The 21,193-nt window shown below is 42.7% G+C and overlaps 1 protein-coding gene across 15 annotated transcripts in view; it reads right to left on the bottom strand.

Annotated features, from left to right (window-relative positions):
* The window catches only part of NFIA (nuclear factor I A), a 358,619-nt gene that overhangs the window by 9,109 nt on the left and 328,317 nt on the right, over positions 1-21,193 (bottom strand). For 12 of the 15 annotated variants that reach the window (XM_069861900.1, XM_069861898.1, XM_069861896.1 and 9 more), the window contains one exon: positions 20,179-20,270. The exons of the other annotated variants lie outside the window; for them this stretch is intronic. In XM_069861900.1, coding sequence (XP_069718001.1) covers positions 20,179-20,270 — 92 coding nt within the window. The remainder of the gene's footprint in view (positions 1-20,178; positions 20,271-21,193) is intronic. 15 annotated transcript variants of the gene reach the window in all.

The following is a 21,193-nucleotide window of genomic DNA, read 5'->3' as shown; positions in this document are numbered from 1 at the left end:
AGGTGGGGCTGCGCTGCACCGCCCGTCCGTCTGTCCCCCGGCCGCGCTTCCGTCTGTCCATCCGTCCCCCCGCGCTCCTTCACGCATCTTGCTATTCAGCCTGCGCCTTGCAGACAAGGTTACCCCAGAGCGGCTCTGTAATCCTTCACTGAAATAGGCTTTATTGATTGCTCTGGTCTATTGTTCCCTTTTCAAGTCCCCCAAGTTCAAGTTCATCCTGGTGTTACATCATGTCTCGTTGCTAGGGGCAACCAGACAGCCCCAGACGTGACTGTCATTAGCAAGAGCTGCGCTGCGCCCTCCCACCGCCCGCCAGCCGCTCTGACGTAGCAGCCCCGCTGCAAACACATTGAAGTATTTATTCTGCCTAATTTATGACCTCCACGGCAAGAGAGACCCCCACTCCAAAAACCAACACTGTTGTATATTTAATTAATCTGTCTTTCTCTGGCACTTGGGAAAGTTAGACAAAGGTCTAATTATTGTGTGTCGCTCCCCACACTTTTCTTTTTGGGGTGACTATTTGCATGGGAAAAGAAACGGCGAGGCTGGGCGCGAGTACCCTCCCTCCCAAACACCTTTTTTTTCTCCCCTGCCCTATTGACATTTCATGAAATACTTTAGCTGCTTAAGGGAATTAGAAAAAAAAAATCTGATGTGAATGTAACTCCTTCTGAGTTGGTATTCAGTAACACAAATCAACTCATGACATGTTTAAATTTAAATGCTAACCACACACTCTGCGAGTTACTTTAAAGGTTAGTTTTTAATCAATAGAAGTTGCTGACTCCGGAGTTTTTAGCGGCGCAGTGCAGCTCTGGGGCCTTTGTCTAGCGCTGGGCTTTCAAACTTTTTTTTTCTTGAGATGATTTTAGCAATGATTTGCAGACACAGAGTGCTATTGTGCTCCTGACTAGCAACATGTCAATAAAGGAGTAGAGTTACCATGCACTGGGGTGTCAATATGACTCCTGCAGATACTGCTCGGCCTTAATACCAAGGAAAAACTTAATTAACCCTTACAGGATCAACCCAAACCGCACAGCTATTTTTAAAACTTTGTGCTCCGGACCGCCTGTACTGAAAAGCTGCTTTTACAGGACCCAAACTCTGAGCACCTCACGAACAGCTGCATCCTGCTTCGCTTGTTCTTGCGACCCCACTTTGATGAGATGTTTTATGGGCTGAGGCAGCAGAACAGTGAGACAGAGAGCGCATTTACCCATCGGATCCCATCAGCACTGCTCTCGGGATACCGTTTTAATTTAGAGTGTCTCACAGCTGAAATGCACACACAGAATGATCCTCCTTTTCTACTAATCATTTTAATATTAAGATCTCATATCCCCCTCAAGCCTCCTATACACGTCTAAGTCTTCCCGGATTATGTCTGAAGAGCACCATTGTCCTTCTGAAGCACCTGTGAAACTTCTCTGCAAGGGGAGAAGAGACCTCTGCGTGAATGGAAGTGTCTAGGAAGCATACGATGAATTTGGAGCCCTGATAGTAGGGATCTATCAAGTTTTTTTTCACAATTAGGGGCTTAGTGGGGAAAAAAAGAAGCCCGGATCTCTACATTTGGATGGCTGAAGTATTTTATGGCTTCTGCTCAGTGTGGTGCAGGCTGTGTTCTCATGTCTAACCAGTTTACCCATTTTATCCCTTCACATTCTGTAACCCATCTGACTGCACCCGGGCAGAGAACAGTGTATTGCCTTTCTTAAATTAAAATCTCCATTTAAATCATGTGCATTTGGACGATATGGTCAGAATGATAGTACCTCCACATATTTTCATACAAGAGCCAGTATTTTATTTCCCCTCTCTTTACTTTGCAGTACTATTCTCCCAGTGACCTCAGAGCTAAATGAATCCATCACAGCTAAAGGTCCTAACTCAGAAAAATTCCTGCCACACAGTTGTTGGTGCCACTATGGGTCTGTATTGTCCTGCCGAGCATCTCGCTGTCCTTCCCCAGTGCTCAAGGTGAAACATCAGAAAGAATTCTGCAGTCCGGTACAAGATCTTTGCTTCCCTTTCTCCAGTCAAATGAAGAAGTAATCTCATCAGGTTGAAAAGTGCTGACTAAGGATTTAATAAAGTGCCTGCAGATGTGTGTCATCTCTAAGGTATTCAACTCATGTAATGCAAAACAGTTCCACACTGAATGTGCTTATAAAATTCCATTTAACCATTGCAGAGCTCTGCTTTACTGTTCTCGGAGGAGTATTATCACACTTTTTTTTTTTCCCTCCTAATTTACAGCACCATGAAAGTTGAAACTCTGCACTGCCAGTATCTGAGAATCCTCACAGTAGTAAGGTTTTATGAACCATAAACAATATCTACTTGACTGAATCCTAAACAGGAAGTCTGAAATGGCAATTATGTTTCTTTGATAGCGCAAGTCTATTCCTTTCTTATGCTCTTCTGGAGATAGCAGAGACACACAAAAATCCTCAAGCGACTTCTGACAATTGGGTCCTTTGTATGGGAAGAACAGCAAGGAGACACTCCACGATTCAGGATATTTAAAAGGAGAAAAGCTGAAAGTGCCTCATTGAATCTGGTAGCAGTTTCTGCCTGCATCAGGAGCCCAGAAACAGGCGCATTGTTTATTAAAATCTTCTTAAACCAGCCTTCCTGCATGTGGTGCTTCACCTCTGGCTCCCAAAACCAACTGTGAGTGCCGCTCACGTGCTTTAAACCAGAAAGACAATCAGATACAAACTTGTTGAATTTACTTCTACCTGCACATGTCCTGCCCTAACAATGAGACCTTTCAGCTCAGTCAAAAAATGAGGGTTATAAAGCGGCTCTATCTGTTTTTCAAATTAAAAAGTTAAACAAAAGTCCTCAAGGGCAAAGTTTAACGCTGCGGAAGGAGGTTGTTAATGTGGAATCCAGAACTGGGTGTGACAGTTGGCTTATTTCTCCGGGCGATGTAGGTTATTTAAGGACATTCACACGTTTGAAACTCTGACAAACTCCACACATTGGCGCTTTGGCTTCACCTAGTCCACTCAGGGCTAAGACCTGGTCTGTGCTAGGCGTTTTCTTCAGATTTCAGCCTGGTTTGGCTGCCTGGCGGCAGGATGGGTTGATGCCATCAGGACTTCAAACGTGGCTGCCGCGGTGCCGCAGCCGTTGCTGCCCTGGGCACGGCTGCACTTGCAGGAAGTTATCGCTGCACGGGCCCAGGTGGGAAAATCCACCTTCGATAAGAACATAAATAAAAAAAACCCTTGCAGCCTTACTGTTCATTGTCAAAGCTGCTGTTTGAGCAGCCGAGCTGAACCTGAGCCATGACCATCAGGCACCTGTGAGGATTCAGCACAGCGCATCAGTTCAGTTGTTTTGTTTGGGGATGACATTTCAGTCATCTCAGGAACTTCAAGGCAATCAAAAACATTAACTCAGGGAAGGTGAATGGGGGTAACAAGTCGTCCTGCTTGCAAAGATGAAATGAGAACGTAAACAGCTATGCAGAAACCTGGTCCTTTAGACATCACCTTGTGAGAAGGCCAGGAAAGGCTCTGACTGTCTTTCAAATGCAAGAGGCCAAAACTCAAGCTTTGATGCAATTTCAAAAGGGCTGCCAGGGTACGTGAAGGCAGGGACAATTCAGCTGGTGTGACTACCTGGAGGGCTGCTGCAGATAAAGCCTTTGCTTTAACCCACTCTGCATTCGTCCCACTCTTCTATTGGTTTCTCCAGAGTTTCTCCAGGCATGAAATTTGATCCTATTGCGTAAACCAAAAGGTGAATATTAAAGACAAGGTCACCTTTGTGCCTATAGAAGTTATTTTCTTAGAGCTGGGATTAATTATTTAGTAATTATATTTTCCAAAATGAAATACCAAAAGGGACGTAAGTAGCATGTTGGTCATCCCCAAAGGGACATAAAACAGTGAGTGAATCTTCTGGTTGTCCAACATCCACACCCAGGAGAGTCGCACGCCCCACTTCGAACATATTTATACTGTCTCGAGAAAGATAAAACCCATCCCAGGAGGGACACTAGTCTCCAGGCGATGTGTACAGTAGCTCTGCATCCAATAGGTTTTGCAAGAAAGCAAATTGTGGCTAAATGCATTAAATTACGTGCAATAATTTTGTAATATGGACTTCTGCCCACTGACTATTAAAAATGTATAGTAGTCCAAACCACTTCTCTCCTGGGACCAACAAACTCACTTCAGGCAAGATTTCTACTTGGGTTCAAACCTCAAGTTGGGAACAGCTAGTGTTTTTAACTAAGTCACCCCAAACCCTCCCAAACCTATGAAAACACACTCATACAGTAACTCCTGCTGTTGTCTGAGACATCTGAATGTTCCAGTAAAGTGTCCCAGCTGGCCCCAGATGTTTCTTAAGTATAAAGCAATGCTCAGAGCACTGGACCCCCTGCTGCCTGAACCTGAAGCTCAGCGGATTAAAGATTGACTGTGCTATGACATATTCACATTTAGCCTGAATATAATACAGCGAAGACTTATCAATGGCAAATGTTTGAAATGTAATCCGGCAAGCAGAGTAGGCTGGCACTTTGAATATGATGTATAAATAATGTATGGGAACTTAAGATCTAAATTAGATCTACAGGAAGAAAACTTTCCCTTTTCTTTCACTCTAAAGAAAAGTTCTCTCAGCATGAGGTCATTTTTATGACCATCTTTCAGTCTACAATTTTGCTTTTAGACAGAGGGTCTTCCTTTTACTTTGAGAACATTTTGAGCATTACAGTTTTCCTCCAGTTTTCTAAGTACTTAAGCAAATAAGTTAATTTATTTGTTAGCAAATTGACTTTGAAAGCTGCAAAATAACTTCTAAACTTTCCGTCATATACTGAAAGCTAACTGAAGTAACGCTGAACCATAACCCTTACTTTTTTTTTTTTTTAAAAAAAAAAAAAGATAGTGGAGTGAAAGAGAAGGAGAAAAAAGAAAGGGAGAAAGAGAGAGAAACAATCCCATTTTGGTTTTTGTTAGAGGACGGCATACTACATAGATCAGAGACTTTTCAAAAAATAAAAACCCCCACTGTACACAAAGCACAGGAAAATGTGAGGAAAAAAGGAAAAACCTAAAAGCAGCTTAGAATGTGTTAACTCTGCCATTCTGTCAGCTTAAAGAGTATTTTATGCTTGATCAACAGCTCTCTTTTATTATGCTTTTCTTTCATTCATTCAAGACATCAAAGACCAGAACCACCAGTGTACCTGATCTACCAGAAGAACTTGTAAGGGTGTTCTAAAGAAACGGGGGTATTGGGAGCCAGACACCCCTGCGGACAAGGCAGTTCAAAGAGAATATTTCAACAATGATTACATTTTGTAAATCTTTGTACGAAAGACAGCTTATTTCCTGCTTTTTTCATGAAAAATAGATTCTATCCATTAAAGTGAGCCCACAGTATGAAAGTTACTTGAGATCTGAGGTACAGCAAGCGGATTAAGTGGATGGTGAGATGAAATCTTTGAGAGAGACGATGGCTTTCTCTGATATTTGTCGCTGCCATAAGGTTTTCTGACTGGGATAGAAACTTTTTTTTATTTATTTGTAGACTTACTGGTGGCAGCTAAGACTTTTGTAAAAGCCAAATAAACCAAAATGAAACAGAAAGGAAAATCGTAACAAATAAAGGAGCTAAGAAAACAAATGGCTGCAAAAACCATGTGACATGTTTAAAAGAAAAACTATATATATTTGTCCCACTCCAAAAATCACAGACTAGCCATTTAAATCCAGCAGACAACTCCGAAGCACAGCACACAGACCCAAGCCAGCTGTTTACTTTTCAAAGCCCGTGGTGGTTTCTGCATTGATAAACTATATAACCTCACACACACAGAAGGGATTTTAGCTATGCCAGACCTCATTGCTCTGTCCCGCTCTCTTTACGTGCTGTCACAGAATAAAAATTATCCTAACACAAATCCTGAAATAATATCTTGCTCCAGAAAGGACATCTTTGTAGATATTTCCTGAGTTATTGCCAAGAATAATTTTTTTCGCCCATTCATCCCTTCAAAGTTTTGCTATAAACATAGCCAAAACTGTTCAGGAGTAATCAGAAATGACCAAAATGTGACCCGCCAGCCAAGTACAGCTGGGGGGGGAGGCAGCTGCCCCATTCCCGCAGCCCGGCCAGCAGCCACCTCTGCCACCGCACCTGGGTGACACTCCCTGGCATCGGCACCTCTTTTGCTCCCCAGTACATACGTTGCCTTTTGCGAGGGAAAAAGAAAACAGCAGTGCACACTTCATCAAGCAAGCAAAAAGATGGTTTTAAAGCCTGCCTCACGGTATACTGTTACGACTTAAATGTAAATATGCCGCAAAGAGGTTTTTAATATTCTGCACTTTGCACCTAGCTTTTTAGACAGCTTTGTATTTTCCTCTGCTGGAAATATAGTTAAATTTGCTAGAGAGTGCAACACTTTCATATTTCTTACGCTTAATCTCACTTATTTCTTTCCCTTTACGAAATAAAGTGTGCATCGGGACTTGGATCTGCTTATAACTTCACGCTGGGAACTCCTGTGGAAACTGGGATGGCAGATACACTGCTGAGATGGGACTTTCCAGCCTTTTGCTAGGAAAAAAGCAAGCCCTTTGGGAACCGCTGTGAGCCCACTCCCAAAACTAGAGTGCCCGTGTCGTCCTCTGTTTCCCTGCCCATGTTCAGGGTGGGTGCATGGGGAACCCCCAGCCCTGACCGTGGGTGCATGGGGACAGCAGCAGCCCTGGCTCCCAACCCCTCGCAGCCATGCTCTGCCTGTCCCGGGCTCCGGCGGCGTGTTTGCAAGTTCAAGTTCAGGTTTAAGCGAAATAAAACGCTCCTCGGGAGTCTGCAGCCAGCCCTCATTTACATGTGATCCCTCTGAACTTCGCCTGCGCCAGCGCGCCCTGTTTCCAGGGCCCGCTGAAGGAATGTTTTACAGTTAGAGCCCGCAGTGCTTTCTCAGGCATTTTAGACCCAGAGGCCCAAGTTTCAAGCTGCAGCATTAAAAGTTTCCACAGAGCTACTGCAGAGAGAGGGAGGAAGGAGGGGGAGAGGGAAATGAGGAGAACAATATCGTCTTAATTGTCTCTATATAGCTCCACAGTTAAAGTATTACTTTTTAAAGGGACATAATTTATTCTAGAGGCATGGTGTTTTAACAACCAGTACATACTTTCACCGCAGTGTAACCCGCTCTATTCTTCATTGTGCTCTCTGGTTTTGTTGCTTTTGCAGAACTCCTTGTTACCCAGTCCCTCGTACTGTACTTACAGTTTTATTCAATTTAAGCCAGTTCCTGCAGTCCTCAAGCTCGGAGCTTTGCCTGCACCAGGACTGCAAAAATAATCTCCCTGCAACCACCGTTTCCCCCTGAAGTTTCTTTACTTTTATTGCTTTAGACAATCGGGAAAGTCATCCAAAGAAAATCAAGCCCCAGTCTGGGCCTCCCAAGCTCCATTTGCAGCGAGACAGCCTGAGCGCACACACTCCTGCACAGAGACGCACACACACACTCGGGGGGTTTGCCCCCGGGACTCTCCTTCCCCGTCCCACGCTGGCGCAGAGCGACTGGAACTATGTGAGGGGCCCGAGGGGTCCCAGAGGGACGGGCTGCTCTGCCAGCAAGTTGCTGCAGAGGCTCTGCAGAGTTTGAGGTACAAATGGAAGTTTTCAGCCACTTTTCTTTACTGCCCTGAGAGTACTTTCGAGTGCACAGCACAAGAGGAAAATGAGGGGAAATAATAATGTGAGCTGGAGGGAAGAGTGAGCGCTCCCTCCAGAATTCCCCCCACAAGCCTCCAGCGCCTGCCTCTGCCCACACTGGATGTCTGCGGGTGAAGCAGACAAATGACCAGCCCCATGGCTCTGCTGGGAGGGCAAAGACAACATGCACAGCCTGATAAGAGCAGGGCTAAAACCTTGGGGGAACGGCAAGGAACTGGGCTGTGGTGCAGCAGCGTCAGCAGGGCTGGTGGTGCACATGCGAGGCAGGTGCAGGTGGACAGAGGGACAGCGTGGGAGCAGGGGACTTAGGGATGATGGGGCCAAGACAACAGCACATTTTCAAAAGTGGGCAGAGGAAGGTTGGCGTTTAGAGACTACAGAAAGGGAAGAGGAATCGGGGTTTTAGCAAGTCCTAGGTGTACTGGACAAGGAGATCAAAACCAGTCTCCAAATTAACATGGACAGAAATAAGGACACGGAGACAACTCAGTCTTGCCACATTGACCTTAAAATTAAAGTAGACAGTGAGCTGGAGGAATAATGAATTAATTCAGTTGTGAACCCCCCTCCCCAAATCTTCCCTTGAAAAAGAAAGCTAACAGGGCATTGAGCTGAACGAAAAAAGCCTCCTGAACACCAGGACTTTTGATGTCTGCATTTTTCCTCGTGCTTTGTACCTTGCTAGACTGAACAAACTGCTCTAAGAAAAGGTGAAGACTGTGCACCATGCCTGTGCACAGTGCTTCGGCCCTGGAATACGTGGCCGTGGGGATCAATGACAGAACCTCTCCCATTACACTGCAGAGAGCCCTTGGCCAGGGGCATGGTGGCTGATGAGTCCTATACAGCTCTGTCAGGGCCACCGGGGTTGGGATGATAGAGGAGGTGGGTGACTGGGGCGAGGAAGGGCTACCTCAGCCTTCACAGGTAGCCAGCTCTTTGGTGGAGAAATGGGAAAAGCCTTCGCAGCACATGATCTGCCTTTGTATGAGGAGGGATGTATTAGACATGGTTGGCTAAAGGCAGCTGGGTCTTGGCCTAGCTTAGAGTGATTTTCACACATATAGTGAGATGCCAATGAAAGTCCTGGTGGAGTGTAAAGTCATTAAATGAGATGAAATTAAACAATTTAGTTATTTCTGCTTCATCATATTTGTGCAGTATGGCAGGCAGAATGAATTACTACTAATGACCAAATTTAGTAATACTAATTAAACTATCTCAATTTAATTAATACTAACAGAGAAAACAGACAAAATTACTAATGTAAACCTTGAACTTAAAATCAAAAGGTGTCTTTTTGCTTTTATGAGTCACTGAGGCTTTTCTCTGAAAACAGACTGGATAGAAGTGGCTCTTTGGACTCCATAAGCTAGCTGCTCCATTGTACAGAGAATTACAGCTCTCCCCATCTTTCTTTCTCCTCTTTTTTTCCCCTAAATGTTACTACTTTTACCCCTTGTATTCCTGAAAGGTCTCCAGAAGAAGAATCTGAACTCTGTTTTGACTCGCATAACATCAATACGACTGACAGAGTAGTTACCTTTACCAGGACAAATTCTGCCCTTGTTACAACTGTTAGGAAGACAGTGAGTTTGTAAAGAGCCTGTGGAGCCTTCCTTGCTGGGAACGAACAGACAGAACTTAACCTGGACTATACTTTCAGATTACAAAACCAGCAAACTGGGAAAACCCCAAAACTAATCCTATCTGTCCATCAAGGAATATTGCTTCGGAGTCAGGGAGAGATAATACCTGTAACCACAAAAGAAAAACTCTAGAGATACATGGTGACTGTACTGCAAACCCTCTCCTTAAAGAAAATGTGAATTTTAAACTTGATCTTACTTGAAAAATACTAGCTTTATTCTACTGTGCAGAGCTCTAAGTACAATAGAAGAATAATTAAACAAAAATATTGTATTCCTAAAACAAAGTCCTGAAATCTTCCGGCGCCTACTCTCATCGACTTTAACGAATGTACAGTCAGGCCCAATACAATAGCTACACAAACATGATCTTTAACCGAAAAGACTACAATAAATTCCTTCCAAAAAATCCTGAGCAGCCAAACAAGGAACATTATGTGTAGAAGTGTTCCTGCAAAATCTCAGATATCATTGTTCAGCAAATAGAAGGATAAAAAAGCCCAACCCCACATGCAAATTTCACACCTAACTTTATCCTATTTTTTTTTTTTTTTAAAAGATACCTTTTCTGTTGTCATATTTAAAAAGATATAATTATAGCAAAAGGACAAAAGGATACCTAACGCTGCATAGAGCTGCTCCAAGCAATGCAGAAATCATTGTGTTCAGTCTCAAAAGTGGCTCCATTTACTGGTAGTGAAAGCAATTTTTGTTACTCATCTTGTAATTAAAATTACATTTCATTGGCTTCAGAAATTTATTTAGCTCCATGTCTTCATATTTGTATAGATGATGCAAGAGTTGGGTCATGCAGGTGAATATGCCTGAAAATATTGTGATTATAGTGTCAGAACTGTTTTTAAAAATTGAATACTAAAAGCCAAAGTAAGTAAAGGCTACATAGTCAAGCCTAAAAGATACGCTCATGTTTAGCCCCTTGATTTACTAATATTAGATTTTTTCTTTTTCATGGTATCCAGGTTTTAGATTATACTTTTCTAGTTCTACCTCTGTCCAAGTAGAATATACTACAAAAACAAATACCTAAAACAAGGTGATACCTTTTGTTGTTCTGAACTAAAACCAGGTGAAGTTTGAAAACTACAGCTTGGCATGTTGGTAACAATCCTTACTATTAGCAGACACCTTTGCTAAATTTAAAAGATAAGCAGATTTGAACAAAATTGCAGTCACTTTGCTCTGTTTCTTTTGAAGCCCAAATCCTTCCCCTGTATGCTATTTACCTTTGTCTAGGATAGTCCGGCACTAGGGGAGATGATTCTCAGTGTCTTGGGAACATCTAATCTGCTGCAAACTGCAGTCTTCCTCCATTAAGAAATGGCTTCTCATCTTATGGTCCCTTCTTAAGGAATTTAGTATTAATTTCAGAGCAAGATATCCTATTTTGCAAGGTGTTCACCTCTGGACCTTATTTATTCCTCGACCTCCATGTGAGGGCCATTAAACAAAGGTGATTCTTAGAACAGAGGTAGTTTAATGCCTATCCATTGGGAAGGATGTACAGATTGTGGCCTTTTAATTTTTGACCCTCATTGTAGATTGTGGTCCTAATCCTTTGACTGCAGAATTGTTAAAAAGTATATATGGCAGTTGGCAAAAATCTTAATGTTCCAGTAAATGCAAAAGCCATAAATTCAGCTGCTAACCTTTTCCATCCAGGTCACATGTGACACCTACTGGAGTTTGTCAGGCTGGGTAGGATTTATGGAGCTCATGTAAGTATCAGTTGCAAAAGCTGAACTTTCATGAAATGTCTTTCAAACGCACTTCCATATCCCTTGTAAAAAGTCAGTATAAGTTGGTATGTCCTTCTTTAAGGCTATACATTCTACATGCCTTTTTAAAGGTCTCATCTTGCCATCTCGGTAACACTTAGGAAACTTCAGCTCTTAAATCATTATGCTATACAAAATAGATAAATGAGGCCAGACATGTAATTATTGTGATTACCAACTTCCAACCAAGCTTTCAGAATACACTGAAGCTCTGCACGCTCCTTTCTTTCTGTGCGTCTCTCTGCCCCTCTCTGAAATCAATAGTATTGAGGGTGTATTGTCAGTCAGGGAAATGTGATTTGATAGTACCCTAAAGCAGCTGCAAAAGAAGGGAAGGAATAAAAAAAACTACTCAGGTCCACACTGTGAGCATGAGATCAATGTTTTCAATAATACGTTTGCCGCCATGTAGCACCCTAACTGTCACAATTAATAATGTAGAAGGAACAGATTAACTTAAGTAAAGTGTTCTCCACTGTGTAAACACACAAAGATCTATAGGGCAAAAGAGGAAAGAACGAACAAAACGTCATTTTTATATTTTATGTGGACACATTCTTGCTTTCTATTCTGCTCTTGTAACAATTACTGTACTAGCCACTCTGACAGAGTCAATAAATCGATCTGGGACCTGATGCAGCAGCGAGGCAGACTAATCCAATACAGCATTATCTGCAGTGGAGGTTGGAGGTGGGCGTGGGGTAGTCAGGAAATCGGTCAAGTCAAGTAAAAGCAGTACAAGGCACATAACTATTATATTGCCTTAGACTTACTTGCTTGATCTGTGTATGTGTGTGTATATATGCGTGTGTGTATATATGCATGTGTGTATCCTGAACAAATGTGAGTCTCTGTAGGAGGAAAGTGTTCTGCCCATACTACATCTCCAAAGTCCTTACAACATCCAGAGTCCTTACAATGCTCCTGCTGGCCACGGGATCAGCAAGGATCAGCACCCACCCTGATTCAATCACATCGGTAGCGTGGCCAACGAATTTAAAGATCTGATGACTCTCCCCCACCACACTGAAGTCAGTATTTGCTTCCCTCTTGACTACATCCACCACAACGGCAGGAAGAGCTGCTGCTTGTTCATTGAAAAACAAATCTGGGAGTCCCTTTTCACGTACTCTACCTGTGAATATAGGTACTGTCATGTTTTGTCAGATTAAATGGTCACTTGGGTCTGGTATTTTGTCTCTGACAGTGGCTGCACTCCTCCTGGGAGGAAGATGCAAGAATCCCTATAAAGGAGACAGACCAAAATGATTTGGCCCGAGGGGGAGCTTCTTCCCAGCCCCATGCAGTAAGTGGTAGGCCTTGTAAATCCATGTTAGCAGGGAATATGAGATTGAAAAAATAAAAATAAAAGAAAGTTTCCTGCTGAATGGAAAAAAGAAAACTATTTTTTGGCAGAAGTTCTTCAAGAAGGAGAACACAGGCCATTGTTATTATGGAGACTTTTCAATGAAAACGCAGAAAATCATTGCCTTTTAGAGTAATTGTTTAGCTAAAGAAAGGTTACACAGCTTGTAGAGAATTTAGTAAGAAATTAAATCTCTCCAGCTCATTCATCATATTTCTGCATTTGCCAACTCTTCCCACCAGGCCCACACTTACTACTTCTCTGGCTTCTCCCCTACTGTGGAGCACAAGTAATGGCCATAAAACCCACAGAAAGGGTGCCTTACGCACAGGCTTCCTGTTTATTGTAAGGAGAGGAAAAATGCAATAAGTTTAATTGCTTAGTTTGGGAAAATTGTCTGTGTCCATTGTAAGTAACTGTGTGCTGCAACTATTGGAAATAGGATGCTTAGTGTTAGTTCCAAAAAAAATTCTGAACTGCTCACCAGAGTCTGCAAGGAGGAGGGAAAAAAAACACAGGAAAAAGGATCCCCCCCTGCTGAGGACTAACCCCGGCATTTCTGGACTGATTTGGCTCCAGCCCACTTTGAAGATAGAGCCACATGATGGTCCTGGGAATTTTCCTATGAATTTTTACCTTCGTAGGGCAATATCTGCTTTCTTCTTGAGGTATACTGTTCTCTGCTGCTTTTTAAGAACTGATCTGAGAGCAAAATTTCATACTCTCCCTCTGCGCAAAAGCCCAATTAAACGGGCTTTGTGCACTGAGCTGAACAGACAGTGAAGGGAATCGGAGTTGGGGAATGACCCTGATTTCTGGTCATCTTTGTTTCTCCTCTCTGTGGAGCACACTCTGGACTGTCGTTAGCAACTGTGATCAGAGCAGCACCTCCACACTCCTGACACACTGGGGACAGGTGGCTATGGAGCTATTATGTGATCGGGGCACATCAAGAGCACCGTGACCATATGTGGGCTCTTTGCTCCCATCACGGTGGAACCATCTCAATTTTAGCTCAGCAAAGGATTCAGCCAGCATTTCCTTGACTCATTTCAACAAAGGAGAAGAGTGAATTTAATATAGTCAACTACAAAGCAAATGTAGGATTTGAAACCTTCTTTCAGCTTCCCAGGCTCTAAGACCTGTTGACCCTTGACAGAGACTGACGCTGCATTTTCTGTGCACTCTCTCTATACTTATAATGCATTTTTAGAGCCATCTCCAGCCCACCCTCAGCATCAGGCCACCTATCAGCAGCTTGGTGCCACTGGTTCTGCAGCAAACTAGTTTTTGTTCAGAGATCAAAACTTCCAGTGGACACAATAGGGCTCAATCCCATAAGAGCTCATCCTTCTTCAGCACCCTTCAGCCCAGGCAATTAGTATAAATTAAGCAGTCACATAAACAACTTTCTTTTTTCAAATACTCAACTGTTCATTATAATGGTTCTGTTTCTCATCTCTGGTTTGGGTCTTTCATTCCTTACGTGCATCACAAATCTCTGGTAGGGTATAGGCCCCACATGCGCTCAGGAACAATCTGAAACCCAGATGTCACTTTGGGCACAGAGTAACTCTGCTCTGGGTGTTGGAGGGGAACAGCCCTCACTTCCCATTGCTGATATGAACAGTCCACAGATTCCTGCTGGGTTTGGAAGGAGAGTGATCCCTCTAACTTAAGCAGCTCTAGAATGTAGAAGTCCCATACCTTGAAACTGTGTTTTTATAGGTAGTCTCTGCAATTTTCTGTTCCTTATCCACGAGAGGCATTATTCAAATAATGCTCTGAACCTGCTGCTCTGTTTGCTGCAACAGGCCAAGAGAAGGAAAGGAGCAGTCGAGTCCCTGCTTAGAAGTGCTTTGCAGTCAAGTTTCTTCTAAAGCCATGCATGCTGGCCTGGGGAGGTTACTTTATGGAATATCTAATTCTCAAGGGGCTGAACTGATTTGAATAAATCCTTCCAAATTAGTGTTCTTTATCTTCATTCACGGTTAAACACAAGTGGTGCATTCAGCCTTGAGGATAAGTATTCTTATCCTGGGGAGGAACAGCCACTGAAGCAACAAGTAGTGCTGACCTGGCTTATAAATAGTTCTGCTCAGAACCCCCAGAATTAAAGGCCTGATTTTGCTCCTGCAGCCTCTCATGTTGTCTGCACATCCACTGCAATGTATGAGCAACACACAACACTTACTCTTTTTCTGAGTATGAACTGCTCTGTGAAGTTAAGTGGTGGCTCAGCTGTTACTGCACTGCAGCAATACTGTGAAATCCTGACCTTCCCCTTCCTCCCCAAGGGCCAGCAGGTGCTGCCTGTCTGACCAGAGCAATTCCTGCGCACTGGGAAAGGGGAGAGAGAGAGAAGGGTGCAGAGGCAGAAGAGGACAGGCAGCCTGTGGTACTCATTAATAAGGCACATCAACATGAGCTACGTGTGAGTCTGGCAGCTCTGTGTCCCTTTCTGATGGTGCAAAGGGCAGGGCACTGTGGCAGAAGTTCAGCGAGAAGCAAAAATGGAAAATCCCTGTGAGGCAAGGCACATGTTTTATTTGTCAAAAGAAAAATGTGTGCACTGGTTTCTTTCTTCCATAGGGTGGCAATGGAACCTGGGCACAAAGCAGCTACGTGGTTTCAGCTGCAGAAGCAATAGCTCTAGAGGAACTGCGTTAGCTTCATATTCAAGGTGCTGACTTTGATCTATGAATTGCACTTTTGGGCCTTGCTACCTGTGAGACGGCTTCCCTGCCTCCTCCCTGCCTGCACCACCTCCAGCTGCGATGAGGGGCATCACCTGCAGTACAGTCCTCTGATTTAAGTGTCTAGGCAGCAGTGACTGGCTGTTATCACAGAAGGACCATCTACTCTGGAATTTGCCTCCCTCCCTTGTCTGACAGAGCTCACATCTGCTAACCTACAGGACACAGCACAAAACTAATTTTTTTTCTCATGCCCTTTGTTTTAAAGCGCTACCAGTGAAAAATTGCCAGTTGCAGTTTGCCTTCTAAAAGGGTTGTGGGGAAGCAAAACAGTCTTTCCCATTTCTCTCAAAAGGAAAGTAATTGTACAATTAGGTTTGTATATGAACCTGAGGCATAAGGTGTTTTTTTTAGAGACAAATAAATACCTAAGAGGAGCAGCTTCAAAGGCATCACTGCCTAATTCTGGACAGGCAGAGTACAGGAGCAGATCTAAAGAAGCCAGCAGTTTCCTTATATGATAAACATATCATCCCTTTTGCTAAACTTCAGTAATTTCCCCCCCCAGCTTACTACAGGGCAGCATTACAGATATGTTCCACAGCGTGCATTCTTGTACCTGGTCTTTATAAAGTTGGCAGCAAGAGCACGGCTGTGGTTCTGAGCCCGCTGGTGTTCATACTCATCATTTGCTGCCTAGATAAGCTTGTTTGACTTTTGGGGGGTTTTCTTATACTTTATTGCAGTGTGCTAGGTAAATTATGGGCGTTTTGTTTCATTTGTTTTTCTTTATAAAGGACGAGCTCTGTCTACTGCACTGTTATAGTCAAGGGTCCAACAGGAGAAACTGTGAAAAGACAAGACCTTGGCTTACTACCCATCATCTGACTGTAGGGTGGGATCGTGCAAAAGCAGAAAGAGCTTCTACCACTGTTCTTCTTGAAAATAGTTTTATCTTTTCCTAGAGAAAGTTAAGGAAGCAAGGTTTCTGTTCTGTGCATCCTCATAACCTTACTGTGTAAGGCACACAAGCTACTGGCAGGTAGGAGGGGTTAGATGGGGCAGGCATGTGCTGCTCAGGAACTGTTTTTAGCATCCAAAGTACGATTTCCAGGAAGATGTAGGGTAAGTAAGTGGCCAACAGCCACTCAGCCTAGTAAACAATGTTAAGTGTGAAGTGGAGCTGCAGCACATGGAATGCTTGCGATCCCTAAAGGAATTTTGTACTGTAAAGCAAAGTGAGGGCATTAGAGATGAGCAAACACCATTTAGAGCAGTGAGTGACAATGCAAACTCCAGTCACAAAGAGCAGGTTGCTGGTTTACTGCTAGCAGCTGCACTCTTAGTGCATATCCTGTGTTTCACAATTACTTTTATTGCTTCGTTAGGAAAAAAACCCAACAACCCAAAACTCAGAACCCTATATTCTTTATTAGTGTTGTTGCTACTGATAAGCTAGTCCCTAATTAATGTGATGGTACTTTCCCATTCCTCTACCACTCTACTTATTACAAGTCCTTGGCAATATGAGAGACGTATCTATTACTTAGTCACGAGGTATCTAGACCAGCTTGCTTTTGAAACTAAAGACTACCTACCCCAGGCATACTGTATTTCTGATTTGCATATGGAAAAGGCAGTTAAAAAGCTGATGCCCCCATATTGCTTGCGAGTCAAGTAGCAAAAGTAAATGATTTATCAAGCAAAGGTTACAACACCTGTGCCTTTTTGTCAACATATAGAGAGGATGCCAAGTCAAGTGTTGCTTCTAATAGTTCAAATAGAAATTTAGATTCAAATGACCCCCAAGATAGGACAATTATGTGGTGAGCTGCTGGAGTGGCAGAGTGATGGATGGGCTAAGCAGAGGCATTGTCTGAAAAAACAAACCAACTGAAAAGTTTTGAAGCTGCTGAAACCAGACAAAGCCAACAGCCCTTTTGGGGCTTTTGTTATGGAATCAGAAGTACTGACTTAAATAATTTTTTTTCCTGGTGTCTTCCGTCATGGAACTGTCGTCCTGCTACAACCTTTGTAGACATAGGAAGACAGCCTTTCTCTAAATAAAATATTATATAAATTATATAAAAATCCTTCAAGGGATTGTATTTGAAGCAATCGTACATAAATTAGAACATGCTGCCAGTGGAAATGTCTACTGCGAATTTTTATAATGCCCATTAAGAAAGGTATGTACTGGTTTTGGTTGTTCAAAACCAGCCCAGGACAGAATTCTCCTCGCTCAAATGCAATCATGCTGTGGTACATTTGTCTGTGATTTTATTCCAGTGAAAGCCTGTGAACGTCCATGTATGGGAAATGTGACTTCTAAACAGTGCTGTGACATCTCTGTGCACAGACCCACATTTGCAGCATTTTAAGACTAATAATGATGTGTAACTAATGCCTGCAGTCAAATGACCCACCAAGGGGAGGAGAAACTTGGAGCCACCAAAAAGGTGACCAAGTTTTCTTACAGCTTGTAGCTGAACCGTAATTTAAAAAAGCAGATGTTGAGATATGGTCTTCATTTCTATTCTGTTGTTCCAGCAGTAAAGAATTGCTTAACCCTTGTATTTAAGCTTGCCTTTCAGAAGCTTTGAGTGTTCATTGCTTCCTCTTGTCTAAAGGAGCTGTGTGGCCTGGCAGTTAGTGGTCCTCAGGACCCATATCTTAGGCTGACTCTGAATGTACTATAAAAATTCTGATGGAAAGCAGCCACCCCAGCTGCTTTTAATAACACAATCCTATGTGGGTTTACATTTTCATTTTGAAAATATCCTAAGTAACCATTCTATACGCTAATGCCCTGCAAAAAGAGTACAAAAGCATGTCTTTGTTCTGAGGAATACTATGTAAATCCCAAATCATTGCAGCTAGTATTTTTACCTCACTTCTCTGATTTAAAACACAGTCAACTTCAGAGTTGTTTCATGAATAAGTAGTGAGTTTTGCTGATAAATTATATATTTTGTATCAAGTGGGTTGTGGTGGTATAATGATGTATAGAAGCACGGAGATGTAGCTGGAGCCAGAGCCTGGAAGTCAGTCTCCTCACCCACTGCAGCATGCTTGACTTTAATTGAAAGCTGTGCTTGAGTATTGTTTTTCACTGTACAGCATTGTTATTCACTATACTGCATTACACAGAAGCACTTAAAGTAAGGGTAGAGCACTTTAAAATGATTTAAGTCATAAATAAAGAGGATTAAAGTTTACAGTCAACAAACTTCTCAGGGAAACCGAGGCTGCAGGATGCAAATAAGTTTAAAATATTTTGGAGACTTAATACTATTGTGTCTTACTACATAATCAATTTACCAGCAAGTAGTTTTTCAAGTCTTCTGGAAAAGGTAAGTAGCATTCTCCAAAGGGTTTCAAGTTTCCTGAGCTATGAAGGAAAAGACCAAATGCTTAAGGACTTTAACAGTATACCTTAACTTTCCTGTTTCCCGATTTCAGTGTATTCCAGTTGTTTCCAAAACAACTGAAGAAACACAATTAAAATGTAGAGGTGCATGAAAACTTGTCACATATATGAACTGAACAAAGGAAGGGGCTTGAAAAGTGGGGTGCAGGCTGCACTTTAAGGTGTGAAAAAAATCAGAACCTGATGGGTTAAAACCCCACTTGGCACTGTTGGTGTACTTTCGGTGACCCTATTTAATGCAGAGAAGATTTGAGATTCGATGTAGTTTAACCTGTGCTGTCAACAGAGCTATAAACTAAAGCCCCTAACAAATTGTACACAAAGAACAGATAGCAAGAAAACACATTGTGTTCACAGGCATCTGGTTGCAGCCCTGTAGAACTAGAAATCTTCTGTAATGAGTGATTGTCATTTCACTGACGGCATAGGTGCTGAAGCCACCGCAACGCGGAGTCTGTCTTCAGGTATATATTGGATCGTGGCACGTGACAGTCACTAATGTGTACACTGATTATTGAGCTGCACATAAACATTTGAAAGAACTTACAAGAGCTAAGAGTAGCGCTCCTCAATTTGCCAGTTATTTGAATTATTACTTGTTAGTCATTGCAACCATCTCAAAACTGCCAATATTTCTTGCTGTTGAACTTTAAAAGAAATGTAACGTTGTCAAGCAATTGCATGAAACTACAAACTACAGTTGTCCTAAAGCACTAGTTCTGCTCACTGTTTCATACCTTCTTCCCCATGATAACGTGATATTAAGCACAGACTTAATTTTTTCAACATCTGGCTCAAATTAGCTGCTAACAAAACTGCCAACAACTATTTTCTTAATCGACCCTGGGAATCTGATACAGCTTGGAAAAAGCACATTTAAACCTCGTCCTTCTCCTAAAGAAACACAAATGTTTACTTGAGCTTCTGATTTGACCATAGCAGGACTATGAATTCAGTTAACCCAGCTTTATAGGCCTGACTCAACTGGACTTTATTCTCTTTGTGTAAGGAAACAGATGTGCTCGCAATTACAAAATTGCCTGCTTGCTCAAAGCCCGCTACGCAAACGGCCAACCAGGAATTCAAGGCTTTTTTTTTCACATGGAAGTCACTGGAGCAGTCTCCTGTTGTTATCTGGTGGGGGACTAAGGTGCATTGTTACCTGATGGGTCTCTCTGAGCTCCTTTTGCATATGCAATGAAATGCACTGCCTAGGGAACAGGTTGGAGCAAAAGGCTTTGAAAACCCAGTCCTAGAGGAAAAAACTGTGCACTAGAAGCCAATATCTTAGAAAGCAAGAGAGGTCTTTCAAGTTATGAAAGCAGTGTTATTACTACATAAGCCCAAAAAAACACAACAGACAAACAAACTGCAAGTGACATTTCACTGTAGTTACTGAGACCATGTGGGTGAAGTGACAGCGGCAATGCAGCTGGCTCCGCGGGGACACGTTAGAGTACACTGAAGAAGAAGAGGCTGCAGGCATACAGAGAAGTTGAAAGCGGCCCACCTGAGTCTGTTGAGGGATATTTACAAAGCTTGGATCCCGTGGTCCAACACTGACGAATCGGTTTGCGGGGGAGGTGCTGGGTGTCGAGTAGGCTGTGAAGGGAAGGGACACATGCGTTGAGGAAGCGGCACTAGATTGCACACGAACAACACCAAAACACACTGTCTCAGAGCCACCTAAGCAGATGTTTAACACAGAAATGTGCAAATGTTTTAGAGAGCGAGAGTTTGATTTTAGACACTGGAAAGGTTTGGTCTTAATGACGGGGATATAAAGATGTAGGGCTGCTGGGAGAAGGCTCCGTGTCAGGTAGGATGGCAACGACGTGCGCTTAGGGAGAAGTGTGCTGGGGTCACCTGCACTGCTCTCCAGCCCAAGCAGAACTGCTGCAGATTGAGATAGGACAAGACTCCTGCAGGTCCTGGGATTGCCTGACTGTTTTCACTCGAATATGTGGCATCTCTGGTTTCAATGGAGTTTTGTATAGCAGTTAATTTACTAAGGTGCTTATTAACAGAACCAGACCCTTATTTCATGCTAATCAAACATACTCTCTTGATACAAAGTTTTGGTTTTCAGACTGCTGTGGTCTGCACTCTCTAAAATGTTCACTTGATGTGCTTGACAAACTAGGAAGATCCTTTCGGTAAAAAATTAATGGGTTGCAGTTTCACCGGGGTGGTAAGTGCAATCAGTCTGAAGGCTGAAGCTGCCTTTAAAAACTGGAATGGCTCCCATAAATGTAAAGCTATTAAATGCAATGCAAGCCAAGAACCCAGATTACTTCCAAACTTGAAGTACTTTAATGATTTTATTGTTGCTTTTCATTCTCCACTGCAACTGTCCACAATGCCACGTACTTCCACATCCAAAAGCTTTCAATGCATTTTCAGTCTTCCTCTCATTTGAAAATCCCCCATGCAATTGTCTCCCTTGTTCAGTTTTTTGTTCAGATCGAAATTCAAATAACCTAAACAGATGCTTTAATACAAACAGTGATTCTCTCTATTTTAAA

The sequence above is a fragment of the Phaenicophaeus curvirostris genome, chromosome 8, assembly GCF_032191515.1.
Source record: "Phaenicophaeus curvirostris isolate KB17595 chromosome 8, BPBGC_Pcur_1.0, whole genome shotgun sequence".
In the NCBI taxonomy this organism is placed as follows: domain Eukaryota; kingdom Metazoa; phylum Chordata; class Aves; order Cuculiformes; family Cuculidae; genus Phaenicophaeus; species Phaenicophaeus curvirostris.
Note: the sequence above shows the minus strand (reverse complement) of the source record. Positions and strands in the feature narration are given on the sequence as shown.